At 37.7% G+C, this 20,420-nt stretch overlaps 1 protein-coding gene and 1 long non-coding RNA gene across 2 annotated transcripts in view; one reads left to right on the forward strand and one right to left on the reverse strand.

Moving 5' to 3' along the window:
* The window catches only part of LOC133658266 (uncharacterized), a 30,938-nt gene that overhangs the window by 6,293 nt on the left and 4,225 nt on the right, over positions 1–20,420 (forward strand). The window contains exons 2-4 of the long non-coding RNA XR_009827439.1: positions 3,945–4,036; positions 14,803–15,043; positions 15,155–15,332. This is a non-coding gene — a long non-coding RNA (uncharacterized LOC133658266). The remainder of the gene's footprint in view (positions 1–3,944; positions 4,037–14,802; positions 15,044–15,154; positions 15,333–20,420) is intronic.
* On the reverse strand, positions 4,297–15,566 carry ppm1na (protein phosphatase, Mg2+/Mn2+ dependent, 1Na (putative)). The gene is made up of 6 exons (XM_062060101.1): positions 14,806–15,566; positions 11,867–12,438; positions 7,826–7,943; positions 7,628–7,742; positions 6,378–6,441; positions 4,297–6,298 (listed from the first exon to the last, which is right to left on the reverse strand). Exons 1-6 carry the CDS (start codon positions 15,206–15,208, stop codon positions 6,266–6,268), a joined length of 1,305 nt encoding a protein of 434 aa, XP_061916085.1. The 5' UTR covers positions 15,209–15,566; the 3' UTR covers positions 4,297–6,265.

The raw sequence follows: 20,420 nt of genomic DNA on the forward strand, positions 1-20,420 counted from the left end.
TGCGTCGCTGTCACTTCTGTTGTGTCGGCTGCATATTTTGTGGTATAAAGTTGTGTTGCAGTTTTATCATTGTGTTGTGTCGTTTGTATTTATTGTGGCTTTTGCAATTGTTCTGTAGCTGAAAGTTATGATACGGTAATGCCCGACAGTGAAGACAATCGGAGATACACTCTCAGACGCTTTCTTCTTAACAAGCGGTAACAAACGCAGGGAGTCAAAATACACTAATACATATATATATATATATATATATATATATATATATATATATGTATATATACACATATATATATATATATTACCACTGACTGACGGATGCCTATGATGATGATACATATACACACACACACATATATATATATATATATATATATATATATATATATATATATATATATATTAGGGTGGGCGATATATCAATATACTCGATATATCAATATACTCGATATATCAATATACTCGATATATCGCGGGTTTGTCTCTGTACGATATAGAAAGTGACTATAGTCGTGATATTCAAGTATATGTTCTCACGCAGTTGGTTTTAGCTGCGGGCATTACACTGCATGCGTTTCCCACTCTTTCTTGTCTCTCCTTCTCACAGAGACTTAAAACAAGCGCACCTTCTTACATACGTCACGTGTGCAACGTCACACGCTCCCGCGGAGCAGACAGGTAGCGACATGGTAACGTTAGCTGTGATGCTAACGGTGCGGTGCGAGTGGTAATACGAGAGAGAGAAGGTGCGAATCTGGTAACAAATGAAGGAAGAATTAATTCCTAAGAAAAACAGCACGGGGTCCATCGTCTGGCGGTGGTTTGGCTTCAAGCGGGAAGATGTCGAACAATTATGCGGCAAAAGCGTTGCTACAAAAAGTAGCAGCACTGCTAATGTAGCATCATTTGAAAAGTCACCCGCTAGAGAATGAAGAGTGCTTGAAACTCCGCATGTCAACATCTCCGTTCGGTGCCACACCAACAAAATGCCGAAGCAACAATTTCCACATCAACACCGTATGAAAAAAATAGTCAACAACAGAAGGAGATAACGTCCGCAGAAACCTACCACATAGCGAAGGACATACACTATTTGATTTCCTATTATGCAGCTCATTTTTATTCGACAGTTATTGAAATATCTTGTGTGACATCATGCACAAAAGTGTACTTTATTTGTTTTAAACTATTGTAGTGGCGTTCTGTACAAAAAGTCCACTTTAATTTAGTGTTGTTTTGATATGTCATCTTAGTAACATCATGCACAAAAGTGCACTAATAGCTTGTTTTAAAATGTCTCTGACAATCTTGCACTTTCTGTTTTGAAATGACATGAATGTTTGTGCCACTGCTTAATAACTGTTTAATAAATACAGTTTTGGCAAATTGATTTACCGTAGTTGTGATTTCCCTCTCTGCATTAAAGTTTAAAATGAGCATATATTAATGCAGTATGAACAAGAATGTTTTAATGTAGACACATAGAATCATCATACTGCTGTGATTATATGCATCAAGTGTTCATTCAAGGCTAAGGCCAAATATCGAGATATATATCGTGTATCGTAACATGGCCTAAAAATATCGAGATATTAATAAAAGGCCATATCGCCCAGCCCTAGCTGGGATGTTTACATTTTGTGCATTTATGTGCATGTGTACACACAGCTAAGTGACGTATATTTCAACAGCCCTGTAGCAGGTGTGTGCCTATATTTCATTGCATTATGGTCACTTTAGTTAAATCATAATGATTGTATTTGTTTTGTATAGGAAACCACACACACACACAACTCATGCATGTCTTCAATAGAAAGTTGAAACTACAAATCTGGACTTGGACAATCTATTATTTCTCCTGCACTCACCTGAACGCCTAATTGTTGTCCTCACCTGACACCTTGAAGTGATTGCTAATCAATATTAAACCAGTCATAGTCGTCACTACAATATTGTCGTGATCCGTGGTCCGGATCATGTTTAGTTTAGTTATGTTCTGTTAGTTTTGGATTTCTTTAGTTTCGTCTGCGCTTCCTCGTTTGTTTTTGTCACCATGGCGACTCATTGTGTTCACCTGTCTCTGATTAGTGCTCGCCCGCTCACATGCTTCCCGAGCACTAATCAGAGGCATTATTTAAGCTTGTCTTTGCTAGTCAGTCGGCCTGGCTTCATTGTTTATGTCACCCCTGTTCCAAGTAAGTTGTCTTTTTCCCTGCCATAGCTTCTGGCTAAGTCTTAGCTTCACGTGTGTTAGGCACGCTTGTCTTTTTTGTTCTTTGCCTATGTTTTTGGTAGTTGGGTGATTTATGTTAATAAATCAAATCCTACCTTTACGCCTTCGTCCGGAGCCGTCCTTTTTGCATCTTGGGAGAACAACCGTGCAGCAAGCTGCGACCCGATCGTGACAAATATGTGTATGTACACATATATATCTGTGTACATATACATATATATGTATATATCTGTGTACATATACATATACTGTATATGTGTATATATGTATGTATACATACATATATCCATCCATCCATCCATCCATTTTCTACCGCTTGTCCCTTTTGGGGTCGCGGGGGGTGCTGTAGCTCAGCTGCACATGGGCGGAAGGCGGGGTACACCCTGGACAAGTTGCCACCTCATCACAGGGCCAACACAGATAGACAGAGAACATACACATTTACATTCACACACTAGGGCCAATTTAGTGTTGCCAATCAACCTATCCCCAGTATGTGTGTATATATATATATATGTATATATATATATATATATATATATATATATATATATATATATATATATATATATATATATATATATATATATATATATATATATATATATATTACAAGTGTGTGTGTGTGTGTGTAAGTGTGTATATATATATACACACACACACACACACATATGGAAGTGTATGTGCCGTTCCGTTTACTAGTCATCCATAGCGTTTGTACTCGTATGGTTTCTTCATTCATCACTCCAAGCAACGTTTATAAATTTTACCATATAACTAAAGCAATTAATTTTTACTAAACCATCACATGTTTAACGGTGTATTCATGCATATTTTAGTATGTTATATCCTAATGTAATCAGGCTAGCGTCGTTAGCATTAGCTAATATACTAACCAAGTGTCCGTGTTAGTATTATTACCTCACAATGTCATTCTTTTTGTATTGTTTCGGTTTCACAAATTAGTCAGTAAATTCACTACAACAACATTGAGTAGTTATTGAGTCTTTTTAGCTGATTGGAGAGCTAGCTTCCGCAGCTAGTGGGTCCATGACAATGACTTCTGTTTTGTTTGATCAGCTGTTTTACTGGTGCCGTTTGAAAACAACTAAGGTATGTAAATAAATACTTACACAATATTTCTGTGTAAATAACTCATTTCACAACGTATACATCTGCGGCTTGTAGATAGGTGAAATAATTATTTTTTCTTCTAAAATTTAGTGGATGCGACTTACATACAGTTATCATATAATGATTAAAAATGTTAAGTATTAGTATTGGTATGGCCAAAACTGCCCCTGTAACTACTTGGTATTGGGCTGATACACATGTTGTAACATCGCCCAAAACTAATTTAAAGTAGCCAACAACAGAAGAATAAGTTATTGAGTTATTATCAGAAGTGTAGCTAGAGCTATGTTACAATAGAAAGTAACCACATATTAACAGTAAATTAATAAGTAAGTGATAAGTAATAATGGTTTTGGAAATAATGCAGTATGCATACATCAGCAGCTAAATTATGAATTCTATTATTCTTTGCATACCAAATAATATATTGTGATGTATATCGTTATCGCAAAAGGCTGTAATATATATATATATATACTATATATATATATATATATATATATATATATATATATATATATATCGCAATATAGATTTTAGACATAATTTTACTCACATTTTCTCTCTTATCTCTGCTTAGGTCCTTCTGCCGTCTCCTGGTATAACTTAGTGTGTGTGATCGCGTTTTTGACGAAATAGTGCTGTGACCGGGACCGGTCGAGGAGTAAAAAGGTGAGGAGGAACCTCCGTCCAATAACAACATTGCTGAGTCACTTAATACAGAGGTGACGATTCACACCGCACCCTAACAACACATTCTGAGGACATATGACAAAGACCTTTGCCTTTTAACCTTCGTCTTCATATGCATATAATCTATCTAGCCGTCAGGAGACCCAAGAGTATTTTGGCAGTAAGTCAAAGTCAAGTTTTTATGTTCTGTTAAAACACCACTATGATTCATTTTAAATAAGACAAGATTTAATTGAAAGACAGACTTTCAACTTTAATTTAAGATGTTTCAAAAATGTATGGTTCAGGAATGACAGCCATTTTATGCAGATTTACATCACATCAAATTTTACAGTATCGATCCAAATGTAAGCAGTGGGCGTATTTTAAAATTGTGATGCAACTCCTCACACAGCCTTCCAAAGTGCCTTGCACCTTTAATAAGGCATGCGTGCTAATTCCTCGCACGCGTGATGAACTGGTGCACGTGTTGACAACACTGCTTATTGTGCAGGTGATATTGTTTTATATAGTATCAGTAATGGACAGTCATGCGACACATCATTATGTACACTTGCACAATATTTAATGACACTTCCCACTTATAAAGATAATATTTCATTTTGGTGTTATTAGTTTAAAAATATGTTTTAATACTGAGATGCGATTCAAAACATTTTTATAGAATTTTGTATATATCTAAAAATGTATTATTTTTAATTTGCAACATTAATTTCTAACATTTTACCCATACTACATTATAAATTGGTGATAAAAAATAAATGTTAATAAATTGATGAATTATCAATTATATTATAAATCATTCTCAATTAGTTAGTAATTTTGTTTGGATGTAATTCATATTTTTGACAATTTTATCGCAAGTTATTTCTTAGGTAAATGTTTCCTATTCACTTTAATCCACAGATAGCAATATGTCGCCCCCTATAGTTAAAGTTAAAGTACCAATGATTGTCACACACACACTAGGTGTGGCAAAATTACTCTCTGCATTTGACCCATCACCCCCTGGGAGGTGAGGGGAGCAGTGGGTAGCAGCGGTGGCCGCGCCCGGGAATCATTTTTGGTGATTTAACCCCCAATTCCAACCCTTGATGCTGAGTGCCAAGCAGGGAGGTAATGGGTCCCAGTTTTATAGTCTTTGGTATGACTCGGCCGGGGTTTGAACTCACAACCTACCGTTCTCAGGGCGGACACTCTAACCACTAGGCCACTGAATAGGTTATAGGGCAGTTTACTCAATACAGTACAGTCGTTTGTCGTTTATCACTGTTAATTGGTTGCGGATTTAACTGCAATAAATTAATTTCCGTGAATCGTTATTATAAATCAAATATTTTGATAGCTGGAGCGTAAAAAACTGTCTTCGGCCTTTTTAAATATGTTTTTAAACATTATTAGAGCCCTCTAGACAAGAAATAACACCCATTAGTTACCTTTACACTCTTTTAATGCAATATAGCAATGCTGCCTGAGGTTGAGCCAACCGGTGGCCATGATACTGAACAGTCTGGTCTCCTCTATTGGCCAGTACTACAATCGTATTGAAATTTTTTAGTCTATTTAACCATTTCATGCTGGAAAATGCTTAATTATTGTAGTATAATACTTTATAAGATTTAAAATATCCAAAAAACTATCCGTAATGTGGTGAAGCTGTAATATTTGAAATACGATGTGGCGAGGGACGACTATATAGAGATCAATTAATTATAATTAAAAAATAACTCAATTTGTTATTAATTCCTTTAAATGCAATTCATTTATATTGTTTGTATATTTTTTGAGAAGTTTATTGGAACTTCTTCCTCAATTGCAATCTGTCGCACCCTACAGGGCACTTACACAATACGGTATTGGTATCAAATAGCGCCTTTTGATCCTTTCATTTTGCTAGTAAAGATAAACCAAATATAAATGATCAGTATGATGCAGTGCAGTTGTACAACTACAATAATTATATTTTTTTAATAAATACCTGATTTGTAAGTGCCAAATTGTTGATGCAGATGCTGCGCAGGTGTGCCTCATGATATGCCCTGTGAGTGTACAATTAGCTGCCGTATACAGACACTTCTAATATGACACATATTGATCAGTGTTACAGTTTAGGAATGTAACAAAAAATATTTAGATGTTTATACAGGATATCAACAAAGAAATCATAATATATATTTATCATACATTTCTGTTTTGAACATCATTGCTTTAATTGGAGTTCTCTTCAGATCCCCCGATGTCCTAAAAGCAGACAAAACAACAATATGAAGTACAAAGTGCATTAGGATGGTCATGTTTTGAATGCACTAATCCATCTTACCATTGGATCATGAGTCCTAAGAGCCGCGATGTGTTTCTGATAAGAAGAGATGATACAGTCTCGCCTGCAAGGGAAAGAAAATGTCAATTAATATTTCAAGTTTTGTATCCTCTAACTCAGTGTTTTTCAACCACTGTGCGTGCCGTGAGATACAGTCTGGTGTGCCGAGGGGGATTATCTAATTTCACCTATTTGGGTTAAAAATATTTTTTGCAAACCAGTAATTATAGTCTGCAAATGATGTGTTGTTGTTGAGTGTCTGTGCTGTCTAGAGCTCGGCAGAGTAACCGTGTAATACTCTTCCATATCAGTAGGTGGCAGCCCGTAGCTTATTGCTTTGTAGATGTCGGAAACAGCAGGAGGCAGCGTGCAGGTAAAAAGGTGTCTAATGCTTAAACCAAAAATAAACAAAAGGTGAGAGCCCCTAAGAAAAGGCATTGAAGCTTAGGGAAGGCTATGCAGAACGAAACTAAAACTGAACTGGCTACAAAGTAAACAAAAACAGAATGCTGGACGACAGCAAAGACTTACTGTGGAGCAAAGACGGCGTCCACAATGTACATCCGAACATGACATGACAATCAACAATGTCCCCACAAAGAAGGATAAAAACAACTGAAATGTTCTTGATTGCTAAAACAAAGTAAATGCGGTAAATATCGCTCAAAGGAAGACATAAAAATGCGACAGGAAAATACCAAAAAAAGAGGAAAAAGCCACCAAAATAGGAGCGCAAGACAAGAACTAAAGCACTACACAGGAAAACACCAAAAAAGTCAAAATAAGTCACGGTGTGATGTGACAGGTGGTGACAGTACACCTACTTTGAGACAAGAGTTATATTGATGCATGCTTGGTTATGGTTAGACTCAATATCCCTCTTCAAATCAAGACTCAAAACACACCTATTCCTGACTGCTTATTCATTGTAATCATCTTATCTTCTCTATCTTTGATGTTGTTGTTGTTTTTATCCAATTTGATGTTATTGTTTTGATTTTGTACGGTGTCCTTGAGTGCCCAGAAAGGCGCCTTATAACTAAAATGTATTATTATTATTATTGTTATGGTTTAAAGTCATATCCAACAATTGCGACAACGACTTTTTACTGTCAACTGAGTTTTGTTTTTTAATGATTTCTGCTGGTGGTGTGCCTCCGGATTTTTTCAATGCAAAAAATGTGCCTTGGCTCAAAAAAGGTTGAAAAACACTGCTCTAAGTGAATGATTGTGTGTTTCAGTAATCTTACTTGCTGGTGATGCCTCCCCCTGGTGGAAGTCCTGGTATTCCCTCCTCGGCCAGGAATTTGATCACATACAAGAGGTCAGGATCTTCATCTTTGGACCTCATCCTCTGGATGATTTCTGTAAATTCAATGTAATTGTTCTAACTTTTATGAGTTCACATCAAATGCTAAAGTTTTTGGAGTTGAGTTAAATTGAAGCACCTTCCACTTTCATGTCAATATGTTGCTCCAGTGCTGCTTCCTGCTGCAGTGCTTCTTTTGACAGCTGGGGGGCGCCCGGGAAGCACACTATGATGATGCTGATGTTGTCCAAGCTGCCCTGGAGGAGCAACAGATTAATTCAGGTTGAAAACTCACTATAACATCTTCTAAAAAAAAAAATTTAATTCACTGAAAAACATTGTTGCTACTTTATTTAAAGTAAGGGAATACTAGGATGCTAATAGAAATATTAATTGTGATGTAAAACTTTTAAAAAACAGTTAAAGCCCTTAGTACAATACAATGCAAGTCTACATGACTCCAAACTACAAACCTAGTAATACATAATGTACATTGTTCTACAATAACACCAATCAAATTGTATTTAAAGGCAGAATTTTGTATTGGATGTCATTAGATTGTGCAATCTGAATTTGGATTTTTAATTCAATTCATTTGAAAAATTGTAATTTCAATTGAATTGCTCAAGATGTTTAATTGTAATTACAGGTTGTAGAATTAAGTTAAATTCCATTAAGAGTATTTAAAACAACACTTTTGCTATATATTGCCTTTTTCATCAGAATATTTCAAATGACTACATGTTACACAATTATATTAAAAAAAGGGGGGAAATAAAAACAAGCAGTTTAATGAAAAAACTAAAAAAGTTTAAAAGTAACTTCTAAGAGGCAGAACCAAACAATTTGTTAAATTCCTTACTGCTAAGTAACAGAAATAATTTGTCACACTTAAAGGTTTTTAGAGTATTTTACAGACTCTAAAATTAAACAGATTCCCTCCATTTTAAAGCATTCTGGGAAATTAATTCTATTTTTTTTTTCATAATCTGAATGTTATATCACATCAAAGATAATTATCTGTTTTTAAAAGTTAATTTTATTCTTAATTGTCAGAGAAAACATTTGCTCTAATAAGTATAACCGAGTGTGTACCTGAGTTTTACAGTTTTTCATAAAATTTTTAAAGAAATATGTAGAACAGTCGTATGGAAATGTACACTAAAATGGATGGATGGATAAATGGGAATTTGGGAGACATTCTTTATTCAATTCTAAATTTGACTTCTATTTACTGACCAAAACATTGACAGGCTTAATGGTGACATCACAGAGGTGTGGAGGACAAGTAAGCTTTTCAGGTGAAATAAGTAGAGTCCCTCATCTTGGCCAGGATAAAACCACTGAGCCGGTGTATATCGAGCTCCAGTGCTGAACTGAACGTCATCAACGCAATCCTCACACACAGTCCTAATCCCAGCCATGTGTCGTCTTTGTCCCCTCCTCCAATCTCTCAGCGCACCTTAATACACGCCTATTAATAGTGTCAACTCGGGGGCACGTTGGCGCACACGGTGAGGGAGGCAGACCAAATCTAGTTGCATAATGAGCCCCTCCACTGTGTGCACTCTTCATTCATAAAAACACATGTTGTAACTGTTTAAAATTATAAAACACACATAATCACACACAATAAAAAGCAAGGACATGTTTATTATTTTGTACTTTAGTAGTAGTGTAGAAGTACACCACAGCATACTGAGAGCTATATATGTTATTTTGCTCATCTACCTGGAAGGAACAACATGTTTATAAATAACTAATGAAGTACTTAATGATGTGGTCAGTGAAGAGTATCAGAAGTAATTGGATGCAGGCGATCATTGAAGAGAGGCTTAAATAATTTCCTGTATTACCAAAAACACATTAAATGAATCAATTTTTGAACTTGAACAATTACTTGAGTGTGTGATAAAGTGGAAAGGAAAACACAGCTCTCTTTGACTACATGATCATTAATTTACAAAGTATATTGCACAACAGAGCAAACTGCTCAGTCAGCATTAATACAGCTGTTAACAGTACGGCAAGTGTGACATGCGTGAGTTTCACACCAACAGCTGAGTCGTGCAACCAACATTTTAAAGCACATGCAGAGGTAGATACAGTAAATTGGCTGAATGTTGACCGCTTGGAATGGGAATACAAAACCGGTTCTTGTTCAGAACCTGTTCCCAGTGTATCACGTCCTTGGAAGCGTTTGCCGTTTTCTCACACAGTTCTCTTATCGATCCTAATATATGGGGCGGTATAGCTCGGTTGGCAGAGTGGCCGTGCCAGGAACTTCAGGGTTCCAGGTTTGATCCCCGCTTCCGCCATCCTAGTCACTGCCGTTGTGTCCTTTACCCACCTGCTCCCAGTGCCACCCACGCTGGTTTAAATGTAACTTAGATATTGGGTTTCACTGTGTAAAAGCACTTTGAGTCACTAGAGAAAAGCGCTATATAAATATAATTCACTTCACTAAATATAATTCACTTCATCAATCCGGGTGGGGATGATGTCATTACTTGATGTCAGATCTCAAAATGGCGGAGCCCTGGCACAACTAACGCTCTAAAGTTGACTACATTTTACAAGAAAATATTGCAACATAGTACTTGTAATAATTATAGGGCTGCTAGTTCATCAAGAGGAGGACATAGGAGTAATATGCTGAAACATTTGAACACACAGCATGCAATAATTATAAATGAATGTCGCGTTTTTAACCGCTCCTATCTAAAGCACGTCATCCGAATACAACGGGTACTAACTAAGTCCTCCTATCATGTCAGCGCTATTATTTGTTAAATTGAAATAAATGCCTTCTCATTTAGATGAGCATGACGAGAGACACATTCTGACTGGCTCCGAGGCGGGCAGCTCCAGTTCACATCTGCCGCGAGACAAATGTCACCAAGCAGCGACTAAGTTTGTGGTCAAAAGTTAGCATTTTCGGTAGGTGAATGTTCAATTGTAGTCAGACAAAAGTTGCATGTTTTCCTGCAACCATATTTTCTCTCAGTCATTATTATATTGTACAGGTGGAACTCATAAAATTGGAATATGGTGTAAAAGTCCATTCTTGTCAGCAGTTTAACTTCAAATGTGAAACTAATCTGTGATATTAATTTATTACATGCCAGCCTTTATTTGTAATAATTCTGATCATCATGGCTTGCAGTTTTTGAGACCTTTACATTTTCTGAGATTTTCAATTCAATGTTTGCAAAAACTGTAAGCCATAATCATAAAAATTATAGTAACCAATAAAGGCTTGACATATCTCACTTTGCATGTAAAAAGTTAATATCACATGTTACTAAATTTTACATTCTTGTGTAATTTGCACATAATTAAAATCGAGAAGAATATGAATTTCTTATATTTATTTACAAAAAAATATTAGTTTTCTTCTATGCTACATTTGTGCCTCACTGTAGGCTTTGTAAGGTCATGTTACTTCTAAACTAAACAAAATTGATGCTAATCCACCTTTTTTTCTCTTTTTTATTCCAAATAAGAATCGATCAGAGAACCGTTAAGGAACCGAATCGTTAAGCAGAATCGAAAGTGGAATCAGAACCGAAAAAATATTTTCAATTCCCATCCCTGTAATGATTGCTCATCTTTTTTTGTATTTTAGTGAAGTCATATAGGCTATAGGCTATAGGCTACAAGGCGCTAGATGAGCACACAAGCAGACATACATAATGAGTGTCTTTAATTGAAAAATATTGCTGTCTAAAACAGCACATTCTTCAATCAAAACAAGAATCAAATAGTTATAGTTGCATATTACTTACAGAAGTTTCTAAGAAAGGAGAGTTTTAAAAAAAAATCTGGTAACAAACATGTTTGCATCATTCAACTTACTGCGTCATGACCTAATTTAATTAATTATTGTGACCACGAGGTGTCACCAAAACACAAATTAACACTCTACTTCAAAAGCATTAATCTGTCATAAGGTACTGTACCATTATTCTCTCTGCATTGTCACTTGATCAAGCCTTTTCCAACATTCCACACTATAAAATAATCTAAAGTATGTAGTATGGTTCGTATCGGCCAATACTCAAGGCTCCAATGTCAATATTGTATCAAAAAAAATGTTTTAAGTTGTATCGCGACACTCCTAATTGTATGTATTTTAGTTGAGGTAGTTTGTGTGTGTTTGTGCAACATATCTTCCTACCTTGTAGAGACAGAGGTCGATGACTTGCGTACAAATTTCTCTTAGGTCGTCGCACACCTGCAGCCGGCTGCGTACAAAGGCGCACAGTTCCTCGTTCCCGATGGCGTCCCAAACGCCGTCACACGCCAGGATGACGAACTCGTCCTGGGCCGTCCTCTCCAACTCGTACACTTCAGGCTCGGGCGACACCAGCTGCTCGGTCTGCGGCCTCCAGTCTACCTCCTTAAAGTCGAAGTCTCCCAGGGCTCTGGACACGGCCAGCGAGCCGTTGATGCGCTGCAGGGTCACCGAGCCGCCGGCGTTCTGGATGCGCTCCCTCTCCCTGGGGTTGAAGGGTTTGTGATCTTCCGTGTAGAAGACCAACTTGCCGTTGTGGCAGAGGAGGGTGCGCGAGTCCCCGCAGTTGATAAAGTAGATGTAGCGCGGGGAGATCATGACGGCGGCCGCCGTGGTGCCGCTTCGATCCCAATTGTCTTGGCGGGCCAGTTTGTGCATGTGGGTGTCGATGTCCAGGAACCCCTCACGGATGCAGTCCTTCACCTGCTCGGGGTCTTCACTTGCTTTAACCCCACCTGGGTGAAACATGGTACAGTTTCAGGCAACTACTCAGTTGCAAATTACTATTCTTGGGTGTTTGCTATAGGGGTACAACCATTCATCTACATTATTGATAGTAAAATTTGTCGACATAGTCGTGACATCATCACTCGAGTTTTTCCGAAGGGACACGAGTCAGCACCGCCACTCGTAATAACTTGTAATAATTGTGGAAATATTTCCCCCTATTGTTGAAAATATAAATACCTTGCTTATTTTGCAAAGTAGATCTTGTTTTATGACACTATATGATACAGCAGCATTTAAAGCAGGGGAATGTCGGACATATGAAGGATGCGATCTCAACTTGGTAGAAGTTGTACCTTGCTGGCTTGCAAACAAGTGTGAGTTGTGTGAAGAATAACTATCATTTTAGCCAAAGTCCGCCAGCTAAACTTTGTCTAAATCAGTGGTTCTTAACCTTGTTGGAGGTACCGAACCCCACCAGTTTCATATGCGCATTCACTGAACCCTACTTTAGTGAAAAATTTAAAAAAAAATAAATTTCAAATTCAAGACAAAGTTATATGTTTTTGGTAACACTTTAGTATGGGGAACATATTCTAAGTAACAAAGACTTAATTTAGAGTTATTTGGACACTAGGGGAACATATTCTAAGTAACAAAGACTTAATTTAGAGTTATTTGGACACTTGGGGAACATATTCTAAGTAATAAAGACATAATTTAGAGTTATTTGGTTAGGGTTAGGGTTAGAGGGTTAGGGTCAGGGTTAGAGGGTTAGGGTTATAATATGGCCATGCCGAATAAGGCATTAATAAGTACTTAATAATGACTAGTTAAGAGCCAATATGTTACTAATTTGCATGTTAACAAACAACTAATTAATGGTGAATATGTTCCCCATACTAAAGTGTTACCATTTTTTTTTTACTGGTGCATAAAATGAACCGTGCATGAACATCACCTTGTTCAAACAACAAAACCAACACAGTGCATAAACTGAAACTCACAACAAACTACACACCTGCAAACCAGTCAGCTGTTGCCGTATCCGTAATAGGGAGAAGTTTGTATTTACACGATGAGTCGGGTGTGTTTTGACCTCCGCCGAACCCCTGAGGCCGACTCACCGAACCCCTAGGGTTCGATCGAACCCAGGTTAAGAACCACTGGTCTAAATCAATTCAAGTACTTTTTAAAGAAGCGTCAATTTGCAATGCAATGAAGAAAGGCACAATGACAAACTTCAACCGTGCGCACGTAAACACACGCACTAAACATCATAAGATTAAACTTACTATGTATTAGATAGCTAAAATGTTAAGGATTAATCAATGATACAATTATATGCATTCAGTCTATTAGAGTGCTAAAAATGCCAGGAGTTAATAATCAATAATATATCAGTGTGCAGGTTTTCATCACAAAATGGTTGTTTCTTTTTTAGCAAATATGTTTTGTTGTTTAATCTTTTGTTGTTATTGCTGCTATTTTAAATGTCCTTTTTTTACATAAAAAATATACTTGTTTTATTTTACACTTTTCCTGTCCTTTCTTTTAAATGGGCAAAAGTACAAGTTTATTTACATTTTGCAACAGCCTAATGAGCAGCATGGTTACAGTATAAATAAATATTAATGAGCAATTTAGTCATCTTTGTTAGTAAGCACATGCCTAAAAATATCTCAAGATGAATTTAAATTTTGATGACTAAATTAGAGCCAGTAAATAATTTGTACACTTTATAATCCGATTAGTTGACTAATCGTTAAGATTGTCGAAAACTAGTCGACTATTGAAATAGTCGTTAGTTGCAGCCCTAGTTTGCTATCTACTGTGGGCGTGCATTAGTTATTATTGGCTTCACTGCTTTCTATGAAAGTCATTGCATTACAGAAAATGCAAGTGCTGACACAGCATAAATTGTTTGTGGTATATTTACACCATAAGAAGACGCAGTTGAATAGGTGTATTAAAAATGTTTCACTTACAAAGATAATAATGCCAATGTTAACCCTTTGTGAGGCTATAAAAACAGAAACAAACACTTTTTAAGAGTTACACTGCTAGAAATGACAATAATACACATATTGTTTAATAAAATGTCAGTCAAAACTGGGCATTATCATCTTTGTCCATTTTTGATTGGCTCCTTTTCTGCAGGAATGTGGGTTTCAAATATATTGTACTTTGAAAGTATCAAATCTATTTTCACTATTGTAATGATTGTCTTCCTCTGTAATTGTCTTTTCCTAAAAAAAATGGAGTGAAACAATGCCAGAATGTCTTTATTGCAAGACATAATATTGATTAAACTGAACTGTATGTTTTGAAAATGCACCATGATTCACATGTTGTTCTCCTTTATGTTTCAGTACCTGTAGCCAGGATGTGGTCCAGCAGGTTCCTGGAGCAGTACTGGGCCACTGTGCTCCCAGCATGGCCGTCAAACACAGCATAATAGGCCCACTCGCTCAGCTCCCCTCTCATCTGAGGCATGCACGTGTGCGCATCTTCCATCTGAGCCCTCCAGCCCTGCATGTTTGCCACCGCGTAGTTCACCCCAGACTGGGACCCCCCCTCGGACACGTGCTTCTCCAAAATGGGCCGCTCCAGGTACGGGCTGGGCATGGCGTCGTCGTCGTCCTCTTCCTCCTCCTCTAGCCCCTTCTCTCTCGAGCCGCCTTTAAAGAAGAAAGTGACCATCTTCCCGGTTTCCTTAACCAGCTGGCGGAGGAAGGAGGGCACCTCCACGTTGCTCGCCCTGCGCGCTGTCCTCATCACGCCTCTGAGTCGCTGCTCAAGCTTCCTGCTCGACCTGGCCGCCGCTCGTCGTCTCCTCTTGCTGGTGGCCCTGCGCCGGCCGTTTGTCTTCCTCAGCAGGTCCAGGGCAACGAATGAGCAGGTAAATGTAGATAAACGTCAAAATGATCTACTCAAATACAACTTTGAGGTATTCTCTGTAGAAGGAAAAGTCATTTTCTTGCATCCTTGACCACCTTGATAGTGTCGCTCTGTTGATTTGACCACAACTCTGTTTTGGTCTGTGTCTTCTTTCCTCCTCCCGTTTTAGCCTTCAATTTCTATTGGCTCGTCTATTTTAGCTTCTTTATCCCTCGCCTTCCTCCCCCTGTCTGCAGAACAAGCCTGGATTTAATCACCTGAGGCTTTTAAGGCAACCTGTTCCCAGCCTCCATTATAATGTAAACACATACAGTGCATCCAGAAAGTCAGAATCAGAATCAGAAGTACTTTATTAATCCCTGAGGGGAAATTAAGTTTTTTTTTAGCACAATCCCATTCAAGAGCAGACAAACAGTACAGGGAGACAGAACAGGATCGCTGATGGATCTGCCAACTTCCGGCATCCCTTACAAAAAAGGTGAGAAACAGGTAAACGATGGAGGGGGGAGAAGAACAAAAATTCCGTCTAAGCCTGGGCTCCTGGAGAGGGGGTCCAGACTGAGGTCAATAAATAAGAAAAAACCTCATAGCCATAGCACACAAAGGTTTGTGTGTACTAAAACACGTGCAAACCTGATAGCACATGCAAAGCTGATCGACTAAACGTCTGTAAAGTGGATTAAAGAATAAGGCGTGGAAGCCATTTTGTGTCTTCATTAAAATGCAAAATATATGCTGATCACCCACAAAACTGGGAGGAGAAAATGCAAATAGAATTATTTAGCACGCGCAATGGGATTTATCAACACTCAGTTGTTTTGCGAGCTTATACTGACAGTTCCACACACGACTGCAGGATCAGTGCAAAGATAGACGATGGACAGACAAGAATCACTTGTCCTACACTACCGTTCAAAAGTTTGGGGTCACCCAAACAATTTTGTGGAATAGCCTTCATTTCTAAGAACAAGAATAGACTGTCGAGTTTCAGATGAAAGTTCTCTTTTTCTGGCCATTTTGAGCGTTTAATTGACCCCACAAATGTGATGCTCCAGAAACTCAATCTGCTCAAAGGAAGGTCAGTTTTGTAGCTTCTGTAACGAGCTAAACTGTTTTCAGATGTGTGAACATGATTGCACAAGGGTTTTCTAATCATCAATTAGCCTTCTGAGCCAATGAGCAAACACATTGTACCATTAGAACACTGGAGTGATAGTTTCTGGAAATGGGCCTCTATACACCTATGTAGATATTGCACCAAAAACCAGACATTTGCAGCTAGAATAGTCATTTACCACATTAGCAATGTATAGAGTGTATTTCTTTAAAGTTAAGACTAGTTTAAAGTTATCTTCATTGAAAAGTACAGTGCTTTTTCTTCAAAAATAAGGACATTTCAATGTGACCCCAAACTTTTGAACGGTAGTGTATGTGTGTGTGTCAACATTTTGGATGGTTTAGAAATAAAAAATATTAGACGTATTGTCTATTCAGCAACATATTTTATAGCTGCTAAAGTTATTAGGGGCTGATTAAAACAAAGTCAATTGAAGCTGTAGTGGATTGTCCGAAGCTTAAGCAGGCAACAAAAGTAGTTTAGTACAACAAATTTATTTACCCATTATCAGAAGTGCAGGTTGAATTAAGTTGGCCGTGCAGACAGACCACATGTTACTCCGGAGTAAACAAGACACACACAAGCCAAAATCACTGTCGAGTTCCGGTCTTCTGCCATTTTTTATATGTCTCTTGTGCGTCATTGTTTATCTAATGTGTCATGATTGTTTTGTTTTGGTTTTGTCTGTTCCAAAACAACCTTGTATCTCTTAGTCATATTTGGAAATTCTAAACATTCTGTAGACAGGTTGGCACGACTTAATATTCACTTTTGTCCCACTGGCACAGAATAGAAGAGAAATTAAATGAGCATACATTCTTATTAGACATGCAATATAGGTCAAAGGTCAGAAATTCTACTACAAAGCGTTTTGGTGTCCTTTAGTACTTTTTTTTAAATTACGTTATTTTTTTTCACATACAATATATGTTATTAATATTTTTTTGTATAAAAACAATTTTTTTAAAGAATTAATTTGATTGCAACTTGAACGGAATGACTGCAGCCTCTCTTCCATGCACCTTCAGCGGTAGGGGAAAAAGAAGTGGTGTTAATGTAAATGCACTGCACCACTGCTGGGCCCTCTGGGTACTCCGGCTTCCTCCCACCTCCAAAGACATGCACCTGGGGATAGGTTGATTGGCAACACTAAATTGGCCCTAGTGTGTGAATGTTGTCTGTCTATCTGTGTTGGCTCTGCGATGAGGTGGCGACTTGTCCAGGGTGTACCCCGCCTTCCGCCCGATTGTAGCTGAGATAGGCTCCAGCACCCCCCGCGACCCCGAAGGGAATAAGCGGTAGAAAATGGATGGATGGATGCACCACAGCTGCTAAAATGCCCATAAAAAGTGGTACATGTCTCCTGCTTGTTTGAAAACATAGAAAAACGCCATGAATGTGCAGTAAATGAGTGTCTCCGTGGTGACACCCTTATAGTACACGCAAAATCCTCATTTAAATAAGGCGGTCTGCACCACTTTACAATTGCACACGCAGTCTTGGTAAGTCACCCGCACCACGCCCACTAATAGTACATGCTATTTTATAGTGTTTGGATCTTAGTAAATCAGGCAAATAATGTTTTATGCAGCGCTAATGTTGTGGTTAATTTAGCACCAAACAACATCAGGGTATTTCATTATCACTTGTGTGTCTAATGCTGCGGGTAAGAGGAGCTTAACCATTGCATTTCAAAATATGGGAAATCTCCCAGGAAAATTGGTAAAAATATGAGATATTTCAAATCAATAAAAATATTAAAAATAATAGTTTCATGGCCTTGACTGGAGAAAAACTTCACAAGAACTCGCCATCCGCTCAATCACAATTTTATAGCAGTTTATAGATTTATTATTAGGTTCCCTCGTGAGGAACCTTGAAATATAATTATAATAATAATTTATTCTTGGATGTTACAGAAAGTATGAGAATGTGTGAGCTGCTGTCTGCTCTTTACTTTATAATAAGTCTATTTGTCTAGATATTTATACAAGGTTAGGATTTTTGGCAGATGCATATTTTCTGTCGTCTTCATGTCCACCCATCACTGTCACATTGTTATTTGATTGAATCGCAGAACATAAAACTTGCAGCGCTCCTTAGAAGAGCCCACATTTCGAGTGTTACGGACGCGGAGGCTTGTCAAGCAGACTACATTGCTGCATTAGTGAAAACATAGCGGCACTGGGAAAACGGCGGAAAAGAAGGACAAAAATAGGGCTGCAACTAACGATTAATTTGATAATCGATTAATCTGTCGATTATTACTTCGATTAATCGATTAATAACCTGATAAAAGAGACAAATCTTTCCAGTATTTTATTGGAAAAAAAAAAACAGCATACTGGCACCATACTTATTTTGATTATTGTTTCTCAGCTGTTTGTACATGTTGAAGTTTATAAATAAAGGTTTATTTTAAAAAAAATTGCCTCTGCGCATAGCATAGATCCAATGAATCGATGACTAAATTAATTGCCAACTATTTTTATAATCGATTTTAATCGATTAGTTGTTGCAGCCCTAGACAAAAATGGGAAGTTTTGACAGGTATGCAGAAGAGACGTACTGGCACTAGGGATGTCCTGATCCAAGTTTTTGCACTTCCGATCCGATACCGATATTGTTTTTGCACTTCCAATCCGATACTGACCAATACCGATACTGATCGATACTGGCCTTTCCGAGCATGTATTAAAGTTTAAAGTTATTTAGCCTACTTAGTTGTCAGAATCATGTTGAAAAGGGTTTTAGTACTCTTGATAACAACTAGCCAGCTGAATTTGGGGAGTTTGAATAATACACAATGGTTGGTAACAAGAAACTGACCTGTTTATTCAAGGATAAACACAAAATAGACAAAGTTATACATGACAAACAGAAATGGCATCATTGAACTAGGGCTGGGCGATATGGCCTTTTTTTAATATTGCGATATTTTAAGGCCATATTGCGATACACGATATATATCTCGATATTTTGCCTTAGCCTTGAATGAACACTTGATGCATATAATCACAGCAGTATGATGATTCTATGTGTTTTGATGGATTGATTGAGACTTTTATTAGTAGGTTGCACAGTGAAGTACATATTCCGTACAATTGACCACTAAATGGTAACACCCGAATAAGTTTTTCAACTTGTTTAAGTCGGGGTCCACTTCAATTGATTCATGATACAGATATATACTATCAGATATATACTATCATCATAATACAGTCATCACACAAGATAATCACATTGAATTATTTACATTATTTATAATCCGGGGTGTGGAGGGGGGCGCCGGATGTAAGTGTCAAAAAGACAGCCAAAAGAGTTTGATATGAGAATAAATCTAAAGTTAAAATATAGGGTAGAAATGCACCCATTTGCAGGAAATGTAGTCTTGATTTTCAAAATTTTCTTTCAAGGCTTGCATGTCTACATTAAAACATTCTTCTTCATACTGCATTAATATATGCTACTTTTAAACTTTCATGCAGAGAAGGAAATCACAACTAAAAAAATCACTAATTTTTTCATACGGTGTTGATGTGGAAATTTTTGCCTCTGCATTTTGATGGTGTGGGCGTGTGGCACCGAATGGAGATAAGCGTCTCGACAGACGTTACAATATTTGAACAATGATGACGAAAACTGTTTTCTCTGTCGTGTCCGTGTGTCGAAAATTGTTATGCGCTTATTTTTTTATTTGATTTTGTGCGTGGCATATAATTGCTATGTGCAGAGGACGCTTGAGCAGTGCGCAATTGCACAGGCGCGCACCTTAGAGGGAACGTTGCTCGCACGGCTGCGCTAGCATCACAGCTAACGTTAGCCATGCTGCTACCTCTCTGCTCGGGGAGGGCGTATACATATGTGACGTATGACGTGACAGTATGTGACGTGTGTAAGAAGGTGCGCTTGCTGTCTGTGAGAGGGAGACACAGAAAAGAGTGAGAAGAGCCTGTCGTGTAATGCCAGCAG

Source organism: Entelurus aequoreus, linkage group LG10 (assembly GCF_033978785.1).
Source record: "Entelurus aequoreus isolate RoL-2023_Sb linkage group LG10, RoL_Eaeq_v1.1, whole genome shotgun sequence".
In the NCBI taxonomy this organism is placed as follows: domain Eukaryota; kingdom Metazoa; phylum Chordata; class Actinopteri; order Syngnathiformes; family Syngnathidae; genus Entelurus; species Entelurus aequoreus.

What these genes read in the sequence shown, in the direction of transcription:
- ppm1na (XM_062060101.1), bottom strand. Translation starts at nt 15,208, where the DNA reads ATGAGGACAGCGCGCAGGGCGAGCAACGTGGAGGTGCCCTCCTTCCTC. An exon ending in GGACCACATCCTGGCTACAG is followed by an intron (nt 12,439 to 14,805) that starts GTACTGAAACAT and finishes TGTTTCACCCAG; the next exon opens with GTGGGGTTAAAGCAAGTGAA. An exon ending in TCGACCTCTGTCTCTACAAG is followed by an intron (nt 7,944 to 11,866) that starts GTAGGAAGATAT and finishes TTGCTCCTCCAG; the next exon opens with GGCAGCTTGGACAACATCAG.